Here is a 19,822-nt window from a genome sequence, read left to right as displayed (position 1 = left end):
GTGTCTAAATTGTATTTTGCATGAGCACTATCTAGGGGGCCTGGGAACTCTTTTCCCTGGTACCCGGGACAGAACTCAACTTTCTCTTCATGGAGAAAACCAAAATTGGGGGACATATTGTCAATAGCAGCTGTGTCGTAACTCCTCTCTCTTCAATCGTGAAACGGAAAGTTGAGAACGTGTTGAAAAAGGAGGCGCACTTCATGAAACCAGGCAAATGACCCGCCCCTGCAAGAAAATAGAAGCCTAAAATGCACGCATAGATTGCCTATATAAACAGAGCTGCGCGACAAGGTGATTCCACAAAACACACCAATTTTAGCTGAATTTGGCGGAGGCAGCAGCAGCAGCAGCCATGGCTAGAGTGCAGGCGATACTGTGTGTAATGGTGACTTATTGCTTCATTAGCTTCGGTAAGGCACCTATATTGATCTGTGTGTGTGTGTACTATGCGCGCTTGGTTTGACGTGAATGACGTCGTCTGCTGTCGTTACTTGCATATTGCAGAGATGATGAGAGCGGAGGCAACGACAATACGCATGCACAACCAGTGCAGCTCCACGGTGTGCTTCAAGTATTGGGTGCCCAACGTGGGCGGAGCATGCTCGGAGCAAGGCTCAGGCGGCACATGGTCGGTGGACACCTCGGGGAGCTGGGTGGGGGCCACCATGTGGGCGATTACAAACACGGGGTGCGGCGGGCAGGCTTGCAACACAGGGCCTCCCTCCGGCGTCACGCAATTCGAGATTACGGTCGACAGCAGCGGCGGCAACGACTACTACGACATTTCCAAAATCGCCGGCTATAACGGCGCCATGAGTGCAGTTCCCACCAACGGCAATTGCCCCACCGTCGAGTGCACTGACGCCAACTCCGGTGCCTGCTACTACACCGGAGGCCCCGACGAGACCAAGGCCTGCGCCACGGGCACCGACTACGACGTCTACATGTGCGCCTCATGAGCTCCATGCCACTTGTGTTATGCATGCATGCCCTTTACTAAATAATGTGGAGGTCCTTTGTAAAACTCATAGTAATAGGGGCGCAAAAAAATAAAAAATGGCCAACATCACAAAAGCTAAGCTTATTAGCATTTTAAAATAAAATTGTTTACAGAAGATGCACAAAGCTCTCTCTCTCTCTCTCTCTCGCAGTTGACTGGGATCGAGAGAATTTCTCCTCTCTATGACCGAAAGCTCTCTCTCTCTCTCTCTCTCTCTCTCTCTCTCTCTCTCTCTCTCTCTCTCTCTCTCTCGCTCTCGCCTACGCACATGTCTCTGACCATCAAAAGAGTGATCAATCGGACCACAAGAAAAAAATTCCTATGCATCAAGAAAAAAATTCCTATCATGAGACAAATTTTCAAGAGCCTTTGTGGATCACAAGCTATTATTTTTTTCCATGTTTGGGGAGCCGTTAGGAGCCATAGTGATTAATAAAGAAGTCTTCTCATATGGTGTCACACCTTTCTAATAAATCCTTAGCTACATTTTGCTTCTAAAAGTGAGGTTTTTTCCTTCAAAATATGTTTTCCTAATTTATAAATAGCACATCTCTCCATTACCCTAAGCAATTATATGTGCTTTAGAGGAGGGTCATCAATGGAAATTTAACCCTCTCTATTAACCAGATTATGATTGGGATGTGTAACATGTTTACTATGATTTCGAGTCTTTAAATTGTCATTTAATTTTACAAATGCTCCATCTTCTTTAATTTTTACCAATAATTGTTTAAGATGCATCGTTAAAACCACCAATCATCAAAAGATCCTTACTTTAAATGTGTTAGTCTTGCTATATCTATATCTATACTGAAGGAGAAGGAATGTGACTCCCACATGTCAGAAGCAGGTTTTTTTGAGGTTTTTCCAAGTTTTTTGGGGTTTTGTGGAGTGCTATTCCATGCAAAACTAGGCTTGGGGGGGGGGGTCGTATTATACACAAAACCACCTAGTTTTGCATGCAATGCCACTCCCTTGTCCCCTCACTCATCACTCATCTCTCTCACTCTCTACTCACCCCACCCGCTCTCTTGCTCACACCCCCTTGCATTATCATGTCAAAGTTTGAGGATTTATCATGTTTTGTAATTTCTCGAGAGGTTTTCGAGATAATGAAATAGAACGAGAGAGAGAGAGAGAGAGAGAGAGAGAGAGAGAGAGAGAGAGAGAGAGAGAGAGAGAGAGAGAGAGAGAGAGAGAGAGAAAGCTGTTTGGCACATTAAAGCTATATTATTTATGCCATATGAATTAGAGGCTTGGTATTTTGAATTAGAGGCTTGGTATTTTGAATCATTAATTTGGATTATGATTGGGATGTGTAACATGTTTACTATGATTTAGAGTCTTTAAATTGTCATTCAATTTTACAAATGCTCTCCTTTAATTTTCACTAATAATTGTTGTAGACGTGTCTTTGAAACCACCAATCGTCAAAAGATCCTAACATTGGCTCTTAAAGCATCCAAAACAATCCTTACATGCATCAAGTGCTCCTTCTCCCATTTGCTATATATCAAAATATCATCAAAGAATACAAGCACCCATTTGTAGAGGAAAGCGTGCAACTCTACGGTGATAGCGTGGAGGTGGAGGTTGGAGGTTGGAGCTTAACAAGAAAGCTTGGAGGCCTCAAGGGACTCAAGTTTGAAGCATTGGTAAGTGCCCTATGACATCTGTGATCTATTGCTCATCCTTTAGGTGAATGTGTTGAGTTTCCTCTTGGAGGTGTGGTAGCCCATAACAACGGCCTTATCAAGCTTACTATGTTGTTGCTCAAGCACAAGAGCATAAGCAAGAAAACCAAAAATATGCAAATGAGCCACATAAGGCTTCCTGCCATGCCAAGCTTCATAAGGAGTTTTAGACTGCAAGGCCTTGGTAGGGCATTTGTTTTAACACAGTTTACGCACATAGTTGCCTCTAACCAAAAACCATGAGATAAATCTTGGGATTTCACCATACATCATGCCATCTCTGTGAGGGACCTATACTTCCTCTCAGCCACACCATTTTGCTGAGGTGTGTATGGCATTGTACATTAATGCCTTATGTCTTTTTCAACCATATATGCATGAAATTCCTTGGACATATACTCCCCCCCTCGATCTGAATGAAAGGTGCCAACCTTACATTCACATGCATTTTTAGCCATGTGTACAAAGTGCCTAAAGCACATAAAAACCTCTGACTTCTGCTTTAATGGATACACCCAGCTATCTCTCGAGTAATCATCAATAAAAGTGACGAAATAGAAATTTTTCCCAATAGATAGTGTCCTCATAGGACCACATACATCACTATGTATAAGCTATAATTTCTTAATAGCTCTCAAAGATCCATCCTTTGGAAATGATGCCCGATGTATATAACCAAGAATACACTCCTCACATACATGTCTAGTAGGAGTCTCAAGAGTTGGCAACTCAGATGACACGATATCATGCCTTTGAAGGCATAACAAACTGCCATAATTCAGATGGCCAAATCATGTATGCCATAATTTTGCATGACTCATAGCACGAGTTGTAGAGACTAAGCAAGCATCATACTGCAACTTCTCAAATACATCCATCTTGTATAGGCCATGAAACAAGGTACCTAAGAAAATGAAAGAATAAACATCATTTTTATCCTGAACTGTACATCTATCATCCACAAATTTCACCATCTTAATACCTGGCACATATAAAACTTTAGAAAGAGTAAATGCGCCCCCATTTGTAGCAGTGAGCACAACTCTACTAACTCCTTTGAGAGGATCTGAGAGGCACCATTTGCACATGTGACAGTTCCTGCACTTGGGATAGATTCCATAGATGAGCACTTTTTTTTGTGAAGTAATGTGCTTATACTAGCACCAATGTCAAAGTACCAAGCATCTGATTCGGCCACCTCACATGCATATACTCTACGGGGTCACTCATAAATATGTAAGCATAGCCCGTGGGTTCAACATAAGGAGTTTTTAAATATCCGTTTTTACACATTTTTTACATATAGAAGGGTAACATTTAAAGAGGGTATTTATAGATTGAATAGATAAAGGGTGTGTTTTATTCATGCAAAACTTACAGATAAGGGGTTTTTCAATTAGGCCTTAAACGCACGTGATATAGAGGATTTACATTTAGTGAATCCCCCAAGTGCATACATCATGAACAGAAGGGTCATAACTACAAAAAATGTACAGTTCATGCCCAATCTACATCTTGAGAAAAACTTGTAGATTTCTTCTTCTCTACACTTGGTGTAGATGCATCAGCCAACAACCATGCTCAATGCTTTCTTTTTCTCCTTCTCTAGCCTTTTTTTGCACTCATTTATATAGTGTCCTTGTTTCATACGATAGTGACACTTGGCCTTCTTTTTAGGCTTAAAACCTTCTTGGGTGGTTGCAAGATCAGGGTGCCCAGTTTTGTCCACTCAGGCACCCTATAAACAGTAAAAAAACAGGCATTTGTTTACCTTTAGTGGCTAATCTCTCCTAGTAAATGAAGGAATTTTGTTTCAAGTTGTTTTGTTGGAACATCATATTCAAAGTTAGAAATATAGTTGCATAATTTGATTAAGCATTAGATAGTCAAACCCTCATTTTCTTAGGTACAAAGTCAATGTATACACCCTGTCCCAAATTTGAACTGATTCCATAAAATGCTAATATCTTTTACATATAAACTCATATGAGATTCCCACTTTGTACCTTAAATGTTCACATAATATGGAGCTTAACTTGATTTTTTGAGAAAATTTTAAGACATTTATCTATTTTCTTTAAATATTTCAAGGTCTTTAAAATGTTATAATATACGCCACTTTTTGTACCCACAATAGCTACCACTTAAAATCCTCAATCTTGTAGATCAAAAGAGTGGGTAGATACTAAGACATTAGTAGAATGTGGTGGTTAGTAAAAATTACAAATCCAATGGTTGGATTTTTAATGATCTCTTTTTCAAAATTCTTCCAGACTATCAGAAGGCCTGTAAATATTAATAATCTAATTAGTAAAATTACATTTTTGATGTGAATCATCTAAAACCTATAGGGACTAGTGTACTTGTAATGGTGCATCTATGAAAAAATAAATTGGATCACTCTAAGTATGGAAAGATCATTTGTTTATCATTTCATCATATTTTTGATTAATTTTGATTAACTAGGCTAATTTATATTAATTTAAGTTATATTGGGTTAATTTAAGGACAAGTGTATTTTCTATTATTTGCTTGATCTCATCTTAAGTACCTTGCCCCCCAAAATTTGCTCTCCAAGCATTGTCCCAGTCTAGCATAAACTGGATAAAACTGGATAAAACTGGACACCCTGATCTTGCAACAACCCTCTTTCTCTACATCCTTACCTGAGGATTCTAATTTTGGCTTATAGCCACCATGCGAAGAAGCTTTACTTTTGCCTTTCTAAGACTAGCAACAAAAGCTTGGTCACCAACTCACATAACAAATTTGTTTTGCCTAGACTGCTCTTCTTGCAAGAGTATTGAAACCAGCTCATCAAATGTAAGGGAATTTGGATTTCCCTTCATGAGTCTAGGGGTAGAGGCAAAACTCTAATAAGAATCCAGCAATGCATTGAGAACTTTGGGCACCAATGTACTATTAGGATATATCTCATCCACACTAGCGAGGTACTCCTTAGAATCTTTAATCTTGGTCAAGAAGCTGTCCATTGAGTCTCCCTCATTCATGTGATCAGAATCCAATTGTTTGTGTAGATATGTAACACGTGCTTCATTGTGCACCTAGTATAATGCAACAAGTGCATCCCATGCCTATTTTGAAGTCTTACATGACTGAATATGAGGAATAATGCTTCGCTTCACGGAAAGTGTAAGCAATGCATGTGCTTGTGCATCTCTTCAATCCCATCTCATTTGAGTAGCAGTGGGAGGTGCTGGTGGTGCATGTGGAGAATCCACATTTGTATCAGATTCTACTTTACATGTGCCTGCAGCACCTAGTTGCACTGGTAGTTGTGAAATAGGACGAGTTTCACTACCACTGACCACATTCCAAAGGCCTTTAGCAACCAGTACATGCCTCATCATATAGGACCATAATGGGTCGTTAGTCCTGTCAAGTTTGTCCTCAGTAGACAACATGTTGAATACATCAGTACTGCCAGCCATGACTATCTACTAAATGCAAAAGCTTTCAGCACACTGCAAGTACTGTCGTATTCACTAAATGCAACCCCGGATGGCTGCCAACTAGACTGAATCACCTGTAAAGTGTATGAAAAATAGCATAGAGTAGAGAATAGAGTGTTACTGATGTATGATGATCTGTAAGGTTCCTCCTCAGCCTAAAAGATTTATAAGCCCTCATCTCAGTCCCCTGTAATCATCCCCTATTTCAGAATGCAAGAAAATATTGTTTTCCCTTGTTTTAGCCTAGAGAGAGAGGTAATTCAAAACTGAGATATTTTTGGTTACAAAGTTTCTCCTAATATCTAAGATGAACTCCCCTAAAATAGAAGTTCAAAAAGAATTTTCCAATGTGCATTAGAAATTAGTTGAATATGTGTATTAAAGGCCTTAGCCTAAGGGTCCACCTTTTCAGAAATTTTTGATTAAGGTACAAATAAGGTTCTAAAGAGCCAACAGGATTAATCCAAGTGTGGGGATAACAAAAATGCAAAGAATATAAGAAATATATCCCTCACTTACGATGAAGAGTTGACTGAGTACTGGGTTTATTATTAAAAATGAAGGTTTATTACCAAAAAAATCAAAATTTGACACCTCAGTAAGGAAAAAGACGCCCCATGAAGTAGGCACATTTTTCTCATCATTACTTGGAATTTTTAATTCAAAAAATGAGATATTTTTATCTCTCCTCTCTCCTTATGCAAACTAGATAAAAAATGGGAGCCAAACTGGATAAATTTTATTCAAACTAGATCAAACTGGAGCTGGAAGCCTCTAGACCTCAGTTTGACTTGGTTAGTGGCCTCCCTCACCTGTAAATAGACCCTCATTCCTTTGTATTTTCATCTTTGAGAAATTACATGCTAGTATTATCTTCATTTTAGTGTAATTCTATTATCCCTCTATTTTGCCTCTACTTTTGGGAGCTTTGGAGCTTCTTAATTCTTGGTGGCCAAACCTTGCTTTGTGGGCTTCACTTCTCTCCAAAAGAATCAAGCCAAAATCAAAGGTAAGCCTTAATTCAATGGTTTTTCTATCTTTCTCAATGATTTTCTTCTTTCCAACCCCTCTAATGCTTGGGAAGCTTTCAATTAAATGGTTTTTTCTTGAAATCAAGTTTTCTTAATGATTCATAATGCTTAAATGGTTTAATACTAATCTTTATGATTAGTTGAAAGATCCCTGCCCCCTCTGCACAACGGATTCGGGGATGCTAGCAGCAGCGAAAGTTGCACTCCTTGCGCGGGGCAGGGTCCCTCACTCGGGGGCTTGCCCACCACGGATCTGCGGAGAGACTAATCCCTCGGTTCTTCCAAAAACCAAACCCGGAAAAACCTCCCTCACCCGGAAAGCACAGGCGATTCCTCCAGGATATTTTTACTCTAACGTAGTCAAGGTCATTACTGACCAAACTGATCCGACTGAACTCGTAAGTCACTTGGTCAGATCAAGGAAGAAACTTGCACTTGGATCATCGAGACCAACGCTTTTTTTCCCATCGAGAGGCGCAACTGTTGATTCTTTTCCATAGAACAATTACTATCCGCCGGGATTTCCTTCATCTATTGTACTATAACAGAATTGAGTCTCATTTTATGGATCCATTAGTCCAGCCTAACCCCATCAGTCCCATGGCTTAGCCAACCATCCAACCACTGTAGTGATGGGATCCAATTAGAAATTTGGTTAGGTTTTGTCCTGGGTACCATGGAAAATGGTTCCCAGGCCCCCTAGCCAGATATTCATGCAAACTTAAAGCTAGTCACACCAATTACACAGCCAATATGAAATTGCCTTTTTTCGCAAATTCAGATGTCTTTAAAACAGTCTTTTAATGAAACCATAGTATCAATGATCATAATCCTCCAAAAATATCTGGTTGAATCCTAATTTCCAATCATTCCTTCATGGGAGTACCTATGGCATCATTGGCAACCAGAACACCACCTGTCCACTTAGGGGCCTTCTCGATAGTTCCTAGCTCATAGTACTCGGCAATATATTCGCTTATAAAAATGATGCTCATAGTACTCGGCAATATATTCACTTATAAAAATCAAGATGGAATCTCCGTTGTTGAAGATCGCAAGATCAACCAACAGATCTCTAATATCTTCCACGATAAACGTGTGGGTATCTTCGATGACCTAAAGCCCGAGCACCATATGGTGAGCACCCTCTAGGATCCTTCGTAGGTCACCTAGCGCTTCACTCATAGGCCGCTTGGTCCAGTGTACTGGAAGCTCACCATTTAAATCGAACCGAGGTTGGTCAAGACCTCGACCGACCTTGCTAACACGAGACGTCCTCCGTTGACTCTCCATCGGCTGTTGCAACTTTATCAATTAGGTCTCCACGACCTCAATCACAAGATGGTCAATAATGCTTCCCCAGCATTATTGACATAAAACAGTCGTTTAAAAAGAGGTCATAAATACAGTTTCTATAATGAACTCTCGTCTTTCACATTGTTCCACATCCGTCCACATTACTTAATTCATTCACTCACATCTATCTCACATGGCATCACATCTCATTCATTCACATCTCATCCATTCACTCACATTTATCTGATTCACATGGCATCACATCTCGATTCACATCACATTACATCTCATCCATTCATTCACATCTATCTGATTCACATCACATCTCATCACATCTCATTACATCACATCCCATCCATCCATTCACATCCATTACATCACATCACATCCATTCATGTCCATCATATTTATTTACATCATATTCATTCATATCCATCACATTCATTCTCATTACCATCCCATCACATACATTCTATCCCATTACATCACATCACATCTATCCACATCATATTTCATTCATTCTATCCACATTACATCACATCCACATCATATCTCATTCATACACATCTCATCTCATTCATCCACATCCATCCAACCATTCACATGTACGACTACCCACATCTATCCATACATTCACATCTATCACTTCACATCCACATATATTTCACATTACATCACATCTCTTTACATCACACCACATCTTATCCGCATCTACATCACATTTATATCCACATCTCCTTTACATCACACCACATCTTATCCGCATCTACATCACATTCACATCCACATCCCCTTACATCACATCACATCTCATTCTGATCCACATCCATTCATCCACATGCATTCTTTCACAAACAAATCCACATCCCCTTACATCACATCACATCTCATTCTCATCCACATCCATTCTTTCACAACACATCCACATCCATTCTTTCACATACACATCCACATCCATTCTTTCACATCCACATCCACATTCATTTACATCACATCACATTCTTCCACATACACATCCACATTCATTTACATCACATCACATTTTTTCACATACACATCCATTTACATCACATCACATTCTTTCACATACACATCCACATCCATTCTTTCACATACACATACATATCCCTTCTTTCACATACACATCCACATCCACATCCATGTACTCCCCATCTCACCCTTTCACATATCCTCTCACCTCATTCTCATCTCATCATCCACATCCACATCCATTTCCATTACATCACATCTTATCACATCCTATTTTCATCTTATTACATCCATTCACATCCTATCGCATCCCATTTACATCTTATTACATCCATTGACATCCTATCACATCCCATACACATCTTATCGCATCCCATTTACATCTTATCACATCTATTCACATCCTATCGCATTTCATTTACATCTTATCGCATCCTATTTTTATCTTATCACATCCATTCACATGCTATTCCCATTTAAAAGCTTTTTCTAGTTTGATACCGATAATGGAACTTTCTCTAAATTTTTACCAATTGCTTAGCCTAATTAAAGGTTCTTTTTCTCGACGACTATTTCCATATTCCTTCTCAATTCGTCAATTGAATTATATTCAATATTCCTCTTTTGAATAAAAGAATTCATGGGATTTACAGAAATCAACTCTACCCATATTTCAACTTTTGATAAATAATCATAAAATTAAATTGAATTATACTAAAAATTTCTCTTCTTCCCATTTAATTTCTTGGATCTCAATTACCATGGGAATTCCTCTTTCTGCATTTGATTATTTGCATTCCAATGTCATCGAAATTCCTCTTTTATCATCAAATATTTCTCATAAAATAAATTCATCTAAAATAAAATATCCCTTATTTCAATATGCTAGGAATTTCTCTTTTCCCATCTAAATGATGGAATTCCAAATGTTATAGGAATTCCTCTTTTACCATTTAAATATTTCTCATAGATAAAATAAATTTATCTAAAATTCATCTTTGAATTTAAATAAAATATCCATTAATTCCAATATGCTAGGAATTTCTCTTTTCCCATCTAAATGATGGAATTCCAAATGTCATAGGAATTCCTCTTTTACCATTTAAATATTTCTCATACATAAAATAAATTTATCTGAAATTTATCTTTTAATTTAAATAAAATATCCATTAATTTCAATATGCTAGGAATTTCTCTTTTCCCATCTAAATGATGGAATTCCAAATGTCATAGGAATTTCTCTTTTACCATTAAAATATTTTTCATAGATAAAATAAAGTAATCTAAATTTTATCTTTCAATTTAAATAAAATATCCATTAATTCCAATATGCTAGGAATTTCTCTTTTTCCACCTAAATGATGGAATTCCAAATATGGTGGGAATTTCTCTTTCATCATAAAAATGAGGTACTAGAAATTCCTCTTTTTGCTAATTACCTATTTATGCATAAACATTAAAATCATTTTTTTCATGATTATGATGAGAATTATTCAATTGACCTAGGATGATTAATCCTAGAATATGGTAGGAAGTCCTCTTTTCATATTATGAATGAAAATGATTTATGTGTTAATTTTTCAAAAATTTTGCCATAGCTCTGCTAATATTACTGATAATTTTCAATATTTTTGAAAGCATAAAGTTTAGTAGTACCATATAATAGAATAACTATTATTTGGATCAATACCCAATTATGGGTTTGATTTCCAAGTTTTCAATAAATTAAATAGCATAAAAGTATTAAAAAGCCACTTCTTTTTGGCCGCCTCAAATTTGATAAGCATAGAATTTACTTTCAGAATTGCTTCATGATAAGCATCATTTGAATATAGAATAGGTCATAGGAATGGCCATTCTTTGGAGGAGAGAGAGATATGCTTTAAAAAAAACATTTAATTTAGGCATAAATGAAAACTTTATAAAATTTATCACTAAAATTCTTTACAGAGTTTCAATTGCATTAAAGAGCCATTCAATTGAATACTTCTCAAGATTGAGAGGGGTTGAGAAGTGAGAAACATTTTGAGATTAAGAAAAAGACCATAAACTCACAATTTACCTCTTGTTTTGCTTGATTCTTTAGTCATTAGAGAGGCCCCCACCCAATCAATTGGTTAGTATGTTGAGGAAGGCTCCAAAGAAGGTTGAAGAGAGAGAGAAACTCCATTCTCTCCAAATTGTAGAGGATAATAAAAAATATCATTATTTCAGTATAATACTGGCATGGTATAGTTCTCATATTTTTTAACAAAGGGCTAAAGATCTATTTATAGGTGAGAGAGGCCTCTAACCAAGTCCAACTAGTTTCTAGATTTTCCAAGTTCAGTTTGGTTGAATTTGGACTTTGGATCTAGTTTGGCTCCCTTTTGATTTGGTTTGATCCAGGAGAGAGGAGAGATAAAAATATCACGATATTTTTGAGTTTAAATTTCCTCCACACATATCAAATAGGTGCCTCCTTGAAGAGCCCCCTTCTCCTTACCAAGGTGTCAAAAATGTGTCATTATACCCAAAATATCTCATTTTTTAGTAATATTCATAGTTTTTTACTAATAAACCTTGTACTCAGTCAACTCTTCATCTTATGTGGGCATTTACTCATTTTTGGATATTTTTCTTTTTTAAAGTGGATTTATCTCCTCTCCACATTTGGATTCATCCTATTGGCCCCCATAGGAACCTTAATTAAACCATAATTCAAAATTTTTTGAAAATCTAGACCCTTAGGCTAAGGTCCTTTATACATATTGTTAATTAATTCCAATTGTACATTGGAAAGTTCTTTTTGAATTTCTGTTTCAAGGGAAACCATTTTAGACACTAGGAGGATTTTTATATCCAAAAATATCTCAATTTTGGATTACCTCCCTCTAGACATTTTCTCTCCAAGCCAAAATAGGGCAAAATAGGATCTTTCTTTTATTTCAGAGAGAGGAATAATTATAAGATTATAAGGGAAGGTTCTTACACCTATACACCTCAAAAGCTGGAGGGAGGAATCTTACATTAATTATAGTGTTTTTAGTAAACCTCTTTTTCTTGGAAAGATTAATCATCTTTATCGTTAGATCCTTGTTAGAAGAATGGTTCTTAATGATAAACTCAATATCTTAATTAAAACTCTAAGCTTGACAAGCTAGAGAAAAAGATTAGGTATTTTTATGATTTTAATCTAGTAAAAATGATGATTAATTCTTTAAGCTTGTTTATGATTTAGAAAAATTCTATAAACTCATTTTAAAGTTGAAAGAGTGTTATGCTAACATTTTATATGAATTCTCCTATAGAAATGATGAATGGATGTTTTAAATCAAGAGAATTAATCATAATTATGATTATAATTATGTTTATAATTATGTTATGAATGCATAAATAAAATTTTAGCTTAAAAGAGGAGTTCCTATCACATTTAAATTATGTGTATTCATTTAAGTTAGAAAATTGAACATTCTCAGTAACTGCAGAGCGAGGCTATGGCAAACTTTTCATGAAAAAAAAGAAAATTTTTATTTTTATGCATAAAATTAATAATACAAAAGAGAAATTCCCATCATATTCTAGGCCTATATATTTTTATGCAAAAAGAATGATTTTTATCACATTTATGAAAAATATTTTTTTTATGATATTTATGCATAATTATTTAAATAGAGAAAGATGAATTTTTGTTATATTTATTTTTTCATGCATAAATTTAGATGAAAAAAGAGGAATTCCCATGATATTCAAGATATAAATATTTTAAAGATTAAAATAAGAAATTCTGGCATATTTTAAAATATGGATATTTTTATTTATTTAAAATAGGATTTTTCATCGTACTTTAAGTAGAAAAATGCATGAATTAAATTCGGTATGAAAAAAGAAGTTTTCACCATAATTTCATGTAGAAAATTATGGTATATTAATAGTAAGGATCAAAATGAAGAAAAGAATATTTTAAGATATTTTTATGTGAATAAATCAATAAAATGATGTATGCATATTCATAAATAGATTATTGGAAGGAGAGTTATCTTTATAAAATTCCATTATTCTTGAATAGAACTATTTATAATTCTATTGTGACCAGGAAAGAATAAATTTTCATAATTTTGGATTTTTCTCTTACAATTGGAAATCGTCGTCGTTAATTTATCAGATAAATAGAAGAAAAATCCTTAAGAATCAAATCCGAGTAATTTATAGTAAGACCATGACCACGTGAGAATTGTGGGCCAGTAAGATGCTTGCCCATCTCTCGAACCAAAAATTAAGTAAAACCTTGTGACCATTCCCATTTCTTAAGAAAAATCCTTAAGAATCAAATCCGAGTAATTTATAGTAAGACCACGACCACGTGAGAATGGTGGGCCAGTAAGATGCTTGCCCATCTCTCGAACCAAAAATTAAGTAAAACCTTGTGACCATTCCCATTTCTTCAGTAAGAAGAATGGACTACCGGCCGATTTACAAAATTCTCCTTAGATCCAAAATCATTGTCAGAAATTCATTGAAATTGATGGGTGGATTACCCTATTAAGAGATTCATGATTTTTACTAAGAAAGTCTGTACTCGAGAAAAAGGGTCTTGTGGAATCAAATTCAACGGAAAATTATCACTTGCATAGAAACTCTGTTTTTTGAAAAGGACTCTCTTACACAAGAATGCTGGAGGAAGCATTTAGCCTATGGTTGAAACTAAGGAGAGTTTCGTTTGCAACAGTTTTGGCAAGGAGTTATCAAATGATGTCACTCAAAGTGGCAAAGCTTGCCAAGGTCTTGACCAGCCTCCATATGGTTAAAATGGTGTGCTTTCAGTACGATGGGCGAGTAGTGCCGATGAAGTGATCCCTGAGTGAAGTGCTAGGACACCCAAGGAGGATCCTAGAGGGTCTCACCAGGCGATGCACGGGCTCGCGGGTGGCTAGGATACCCATGCATGCGTATGTCAAGGAGGATATGGGTATTTTGGAGGATTATGATTCGAAATACTATGGTTTCATTTCAAGTCTTCTTTAAAGACTGCTGAATCTGTAAAAGGCAATTTCATATTGGGTGTGTAAGTGGTGTGTCTAAATTGTATTTTGCATGAGCACTATCTAGGGGGCCTGGGAACTCTTTTCCCTGGTACCCGGGACAGAACTCAACTTTCTCTTCATGGAGAAAACCAAAATTGGGGGACATATTGTCAATAGCAGCTGTGTTGTAACTCCTCTCTCTTCAATCATGAAACGGAAAGTTGAGAACGTGTTGAAAAAGGAGGCGCACTTCATGAAACCAGGCAAATGACCCGCCCCTGCAAGAAAATAGAAGCCTAAAATGCACGCATAGATTGCCTATATAAACAGAGCTGCGCGACAAGGTGATTCCACAAAACACACCAATTTTAGCTGAATTTGGCGGAGGCAGCAGCAGCAGCAGCCATGGCTAGAGTGCAGGCGATACTGTGTGTAATGGTGACTTACTGCTTCATTAGCTTCGGTAAGGCACCTATATTGATCTGTGTGTGTGTGTGTGTACTATGCGCGCTTGGTTTGACGTGAATGACGTCGTCTGCTGTCGTTACTTGCATATTGCAGAGATGATGAGAGCGGAGGCAACGACAATACGCATGCACAACCAGTGCAGCTCCACGGTGTGCTTCAAGTATTGGGTGCCCAACGTGGGCGGAGCATGCTCGGAGCAAGGCTCAGGCGGCACATGGTCGGTGGACGCCTCGGGGAGCTGGGTGGGGGCCACCATGTGGGCGATTACAAACACGGGGTGCGGCGGGCAGGCTTGCAACACAGGGCCTCCCTCCGGCGTCACGCAATTCGAGATTACGGTCGACAGCAGCGGCGGCAACGACTACTACGACATTTCCAAAATCGCCGGCTATAACGGCGCCATGAGTGCAGTTCCCACCAACGGCAACTGCCCCACCGTCGAGTGCACTGACGCCAACTCCGGCGCCTGCTACTACACCGGAGGCCCCGACGAGACCAAGGCCTGCGCCACGGGCACCGACTACGACGTCTACATGTGCGCCTCATGAGCTCCATGCCACTTGTGTTATGCATGCATGCCCTTTACTAAATAATGTGGAGGTCCTTTGTAAAACTCATAGTAATAGGGGCGCAAAAAAATAAAAAATGGCCAACATCACAAAAGCTAAGCTTATTAGCATTTTAAAATAAAATTGTTTACAGAAGATGCACAAAGCTCTCTCTCTCTCTCTCTCGCAGTTGACTGGGATCGAGAGAATTTCTCCTCTCTATGACCGAAAGCTCTCTCTCTCTCTCTCTCTCTCTCTCTCTCTCTCTCTCTCTCTCTCTCTCTCTCTCTCTCTCGCTCTCGCCTACGCACATGTCTCTGACCATCAAAAGAGTGATCAATCGGACCACAAGAAAAAAATTCCTATGCATCAAGAAAAAAATTCCTATCATGAGACGAATTTTCAAGAGCCTTTGTGGATCACAAGCTATTATTTTTTTCCATGTTGGGGAGCCGTTAGGAGCCATAGTGATTAATAAAGAAGTCTTCTCATATGGTGTCACACCTTTCTAATAAATCCTTAGCTACATTTTGCTTCTAAAAGTGAGGTTTTTTCCTTCAAAATATGTTTTCCTAATTTATAAATAGCACATCTCTCCATTACCCTAAGCAATTATATGTGCTTTAGAGGAGGGTCATCAATGGAAATTTAACCCTCTCTATTAACCAGATTATGATTGGGATGTGTAACATGTTTACTATGATTTCGAGTCTTTAAATTGTCATTTAATTTTACAAATGCTCCATCTTCTTTAATTTTTACCAATAATTGTTTAAGATGCATCGTTAAAACCACCAATCATCAAAAGATCCTTACTTTAAATGTGTTAGTCTTGCTATATCTATATCTATACTGAAGGAGAAGGAATGTGACTCCCACATGTCAGAAGCAGGTTTTTTTGAGGTTTTTCCAAGTTTTTTGGGGTTTTGTGGAGTGCTATTCCATGCAAAACTAGGCTTGGGGGGGGGTCGTATTATACACAAAACCACCTAGTTTTGCATGCAATGCCACTCCCTTGTCCCCTCACTCATCACTCATCTCTCTCACTCTCTACTCACCCCACCCGCTCTCTTGCTCACACCCCCTTGCATTATCATGTCAAAGTTTGAGGATTTATCATGTTTTGTAATTTCTCGAGAGGTTTTCGAGATAATGAAATAGAGAGAGAGAGAGAGAGAGAGAGAGAGAGAGAGAGAGAGAGAGAGAGAGAGAGAGAGAGAGAGAGAAAGCTGTTTGGCACATTAAAGCTATATTATTTATGCCATATGAATTAGAGGCTTGGTATTTTGAATTAGAGGCTTGGTATTTTGAATCATTAATTTGGATTATGATTGGGATGTGTAACATGTTTACTATGATTTAGAGTCTTTAAATTGTCATTCAATTTTACAAATGCTCTCCTTTAATTTTCACTAATAATTGTTGTAGACGTGTCTTTGAAACCACCAATCGTCAAAAGATCCTAACATTGGCTCTTAAAGCATCCAAAACAATCCTTACATGCATCAAGTGCTCCTTCTCCCATTTGCTATATATCAAAATATCATCAAAGAATACAAGCACCCATTTGTAGAGGAAAGCGTGCAACTCTACGGTGATAGCGTGGAGGTGGAGGTTGGAGGTTGGAGCTTAACAAGAAAGCTTGGAGGCCTCAAGGGACTCAAGTTTGAAGCATTGGTAAGTGCCCTATGACATTTGTGATCTATTGCTCATCCTTTAGGTGAATGTGTTGAGTTTCCTCTTGGAGGTGTGGTAGCCCATAACAACGGCCTTATCAAGCTTACTATGTTGTTGCTCAAGCACAAGAGCATAAGCAAGAAAACCAAAAATATGCAAATGAGCCACATAAGGCTTCCTGCCATGCCAAGCTTCATAAGGAGTTTTAGACTGCAAGGCCTTGGTAGGGCATTTGTTTTAACACAGTTTACGCACATAGTTGCCTCTAACCAAAAACCATGAGATAAATCTTGGGATTTCACCATACATCATGCCATCTCTGTGAGGGACCTATACTTCCTCTCAGCCACACCATTTTGCTGAGGTGTGTATGGCATTGTACATTAATGCCTTATGTCTTTTTCAACCATATATGCATGAAATTCCTTGGACATATACTCCCCCCCTCGATCTGAATGAAAGGTGCCAACCTTACATTCACATGCATTTTTAGCCATGTGTACAAAGTGCCTAAAGCACATAAAAACCTCTGACTTCTGCTTTAATGGATACACCCAGCTATCTCTCGAGTAATCATCAATAAAAGTGACGAAATAGAAATTTTTCCCAATAGATAGTGTCCTCATAGGACCACATACATCACTATGTATAAGCTATAATTTCTTAATAGCTCTCAAAGATCCATCCTTTGGAAATGATGCCCGATGTATATAACCAAGAATACACTCCTCACATACATGTCTAGTAGGAGTCTCAAGAGTTGGCAACTCAGATGACACGATATCATGCCTTTGAAGGCATAACAAACTGCCATAATTCAGATGGCCAAATCATGTATGCCATAATTTTGCATGACTCATAGCACGAGTTGTAGAGACTAAGCAAGCATCATACTGCAACTTCTCAAATACATCCATCTTGTATAGGCCATGAAACAAGGTACCTAAGAAAATGAAAGAATAAACATCATTTTTATCCTGAACTGTACATCTATCATCCACAAATTTCACCATCTTAATACCTGGCACATATAAAACTTTAGAAAGAGTAAATGCGCCCCCATTTGTAGCAGTGAGCACAACTCTACTAACTCCTTTGAGAGGATCTGAGAGGCACCATTTGCACATGTGACAGTTCCTGCACTTGGGATAGATTCCATAGATGAGCACTTTTTTTTGTGAAGTAATGTGCTTATACTAGCACCAATGTCAAAGTACCAAGCATCTGATTCGGCCACCTCACATGCATATACTCTACGGGGTCACTCATAAATATGTAAGCATAGCCCGTGGGTTCAACATAAGGAGTTTTTAAATATCCGTTTTTACACATTTTTTACATATAGAAGGGTAACATTTAAAGAGGGTATTTATAGATTGAATAGATAAAGGGTGTGTTTTATTCATGCAAAACTTACAGATAAGGGGTTTTTCAATTAGGCCTTAAACGCACGTGATATAGAGGATTTACATTTAGTGAATCCCCCAAGTGCATACATCATGAACAGAAGGGTCATAACTACAAAAAATGTACAGTTCATGCCCAATCTACATCTTGAGAAAAACTTGTAGATTTCTTCTTCTCTGCACTTGGTGTAGATGCATCAGCCAACAACCATGCTCAATGCTTTCTTTTTCTCCTTCTCTAGCCTTTTTTTGCACTCATTTATATAGTGTCCTTGTTTCATACGATAGTGACACTTGGCCTTCTTTTTAGGCTTAAAACCTTCTTGGGTGGTTGCAAGATCAGGGTGCCCAGTTTTGTCCACTCAGGCACCCTATAAACAGTAAAAAAACAGGCATTTGTTTACCTTTAGTGGCTAATCTCTCCTAGTAAATGAAGGAATTTCGTTTCAAGTTGTTTTGTTGGAACATCATATTCAAAGTTAGAAATATAGTTGCATAATTTGATTAAGCATTAGATAGTCAAACCCTCATTTTCTTAGGTACAAAGTCAATGTATACACCCTGTCCCAAATTTGAACTGATTCCATAAAATGCTAATATCTTTTACATATAAACTCATATGAGATTCCCACTTTGTACCTTAAATGTTCACATAATATGGAGCTTAACTTGATTTTTTGAGAAAATTTTAAGACATTTGTCTATTTTCTTTAAATATTTCAAGGTCTTTAAAATGTTATAATATACGCCACTTTTTGTACCCACAATAGCTACCACTTAAAATCCTCAATCTTGTAGATCAAAAGAGTGGGTAGATACTAAGACATTAGTAGAATGTGGTGGTTAGTAAAAATTACAAATCCAATGGTTGGATTTTTAATGATCTCTTTTTCAAAATTCTTCCAGACTATCAGAAGGCCTGTAAATATTAATAATCTAATTAGTAAAATTACATTTTTGATGTGAATCATCTAAAACCTATAGGGACTAGTGTACTTGTAATGGTGCATCTATGAAAAAATAAATTGGATCACTCTAAGTATGGAAAGATCATTTGTTTATCATTTCATCATATTTTTGATTAATTTTGATTAACTAGGCTAATTTATATTAATTTAAGTTATATTGGGTTAATTTAAGGACAAGTGTATTTTCTATTATTTGCTTGATCTCATCTTAAGTACCTTGCCCCCCAAAATTTGCTCTCCAAGCATTGTCCCAGTCTAGCATAAA

The 19,822-nt window shown here is 37.4% G+C and overlaps 2 protein-coding genes across 2 annotated transcripts; both read left to right on the top strand.

Moving 5' to 3' along the window:
• Positions 1-355: 355 nt before the first annotated feature.
• On the top strand, positions 356-962 carry LOC147607675 (pathogenesis-related thaumatin-like protein 3.7). The gene is made up of 2 exons (XM_086790797.1): positions 356-413; positions 508-962. The coding sequence occupies exons 1-2, from the start codon at positions 356-358 to the stop codon at positions 960-962; spliced, it is 513 nt and encodes a 170-aa protein (XP_086646923.1).
• A 13,933-nt stretch (positions 963-14,895) lies between these two features.
• Positions 14,896-15,506, top strand: LOC147607674 (pathogenesis-related thaumatin-like protein 3.7). The gene is made up of 2 exons (XM_086790796.1): positions 14,896-14,953; positions 15,052-15,506. The coding sequence occupies exons 1-2, from the start codon at positions 14,896-14,898 to the stop codon at positions 15,504-15,506; spliced, it is 513 nt and encodes a 170-aa protein (XP_086646922.1).
• Positions 15,507-19,822: the final 4,316 nt, after the last annotated feature.

The sequence above is a fragment of the Cibotium barometz genome, chromosome 55 (genome assembly GCF_041138505.1).
Source record: "Cibotium barometz isolate CiBa-2024 chromosome 55, ASM4113850v1, whole genome shotgun sequence".
Lineage (NCBI taxonomy): Eukaryota > Viridiplantae > Streptophyta > Polypodiopsida > Cyatheales > Cibotiaceae > Cibotium > Cibotium barometz.
This window is presented reverse-complemented; position numbering and strand designations above follow the sequence as displayed.

Excerpts from the sequence above, each read along its gene's own strand:
- LOC147607675 (XM_086790797.1), top strand. The coding sequence starts at position 356 with ATGGCTAGAGTGCAGGCGATACTGTGTGTAATGGTGACTTATTGCTTC. Across the intron at positions 414-507 it reads TTATTGCTTCATTAGCTTCG|AGATGATGAGAGCGGAGGCA; the intron begins GTAAGGCACCTA and ends TGCATATTGCAG.
- LOC147607674 (XM_086790796.1), top strand. The coding sequence starts at position 14,896 with ATGGCTAGAGTGCAGGCGATACTGTGTGTAATGGTGACTTACTGCTTC. Across the intron at positions 14,954-15,051 it reads TTACTGCTTCATTAGCTTCG|AGATGATGAGAGCGGAGGCA; the intron begins GTAAGGCACCTA and ends TGCATATTGCAG.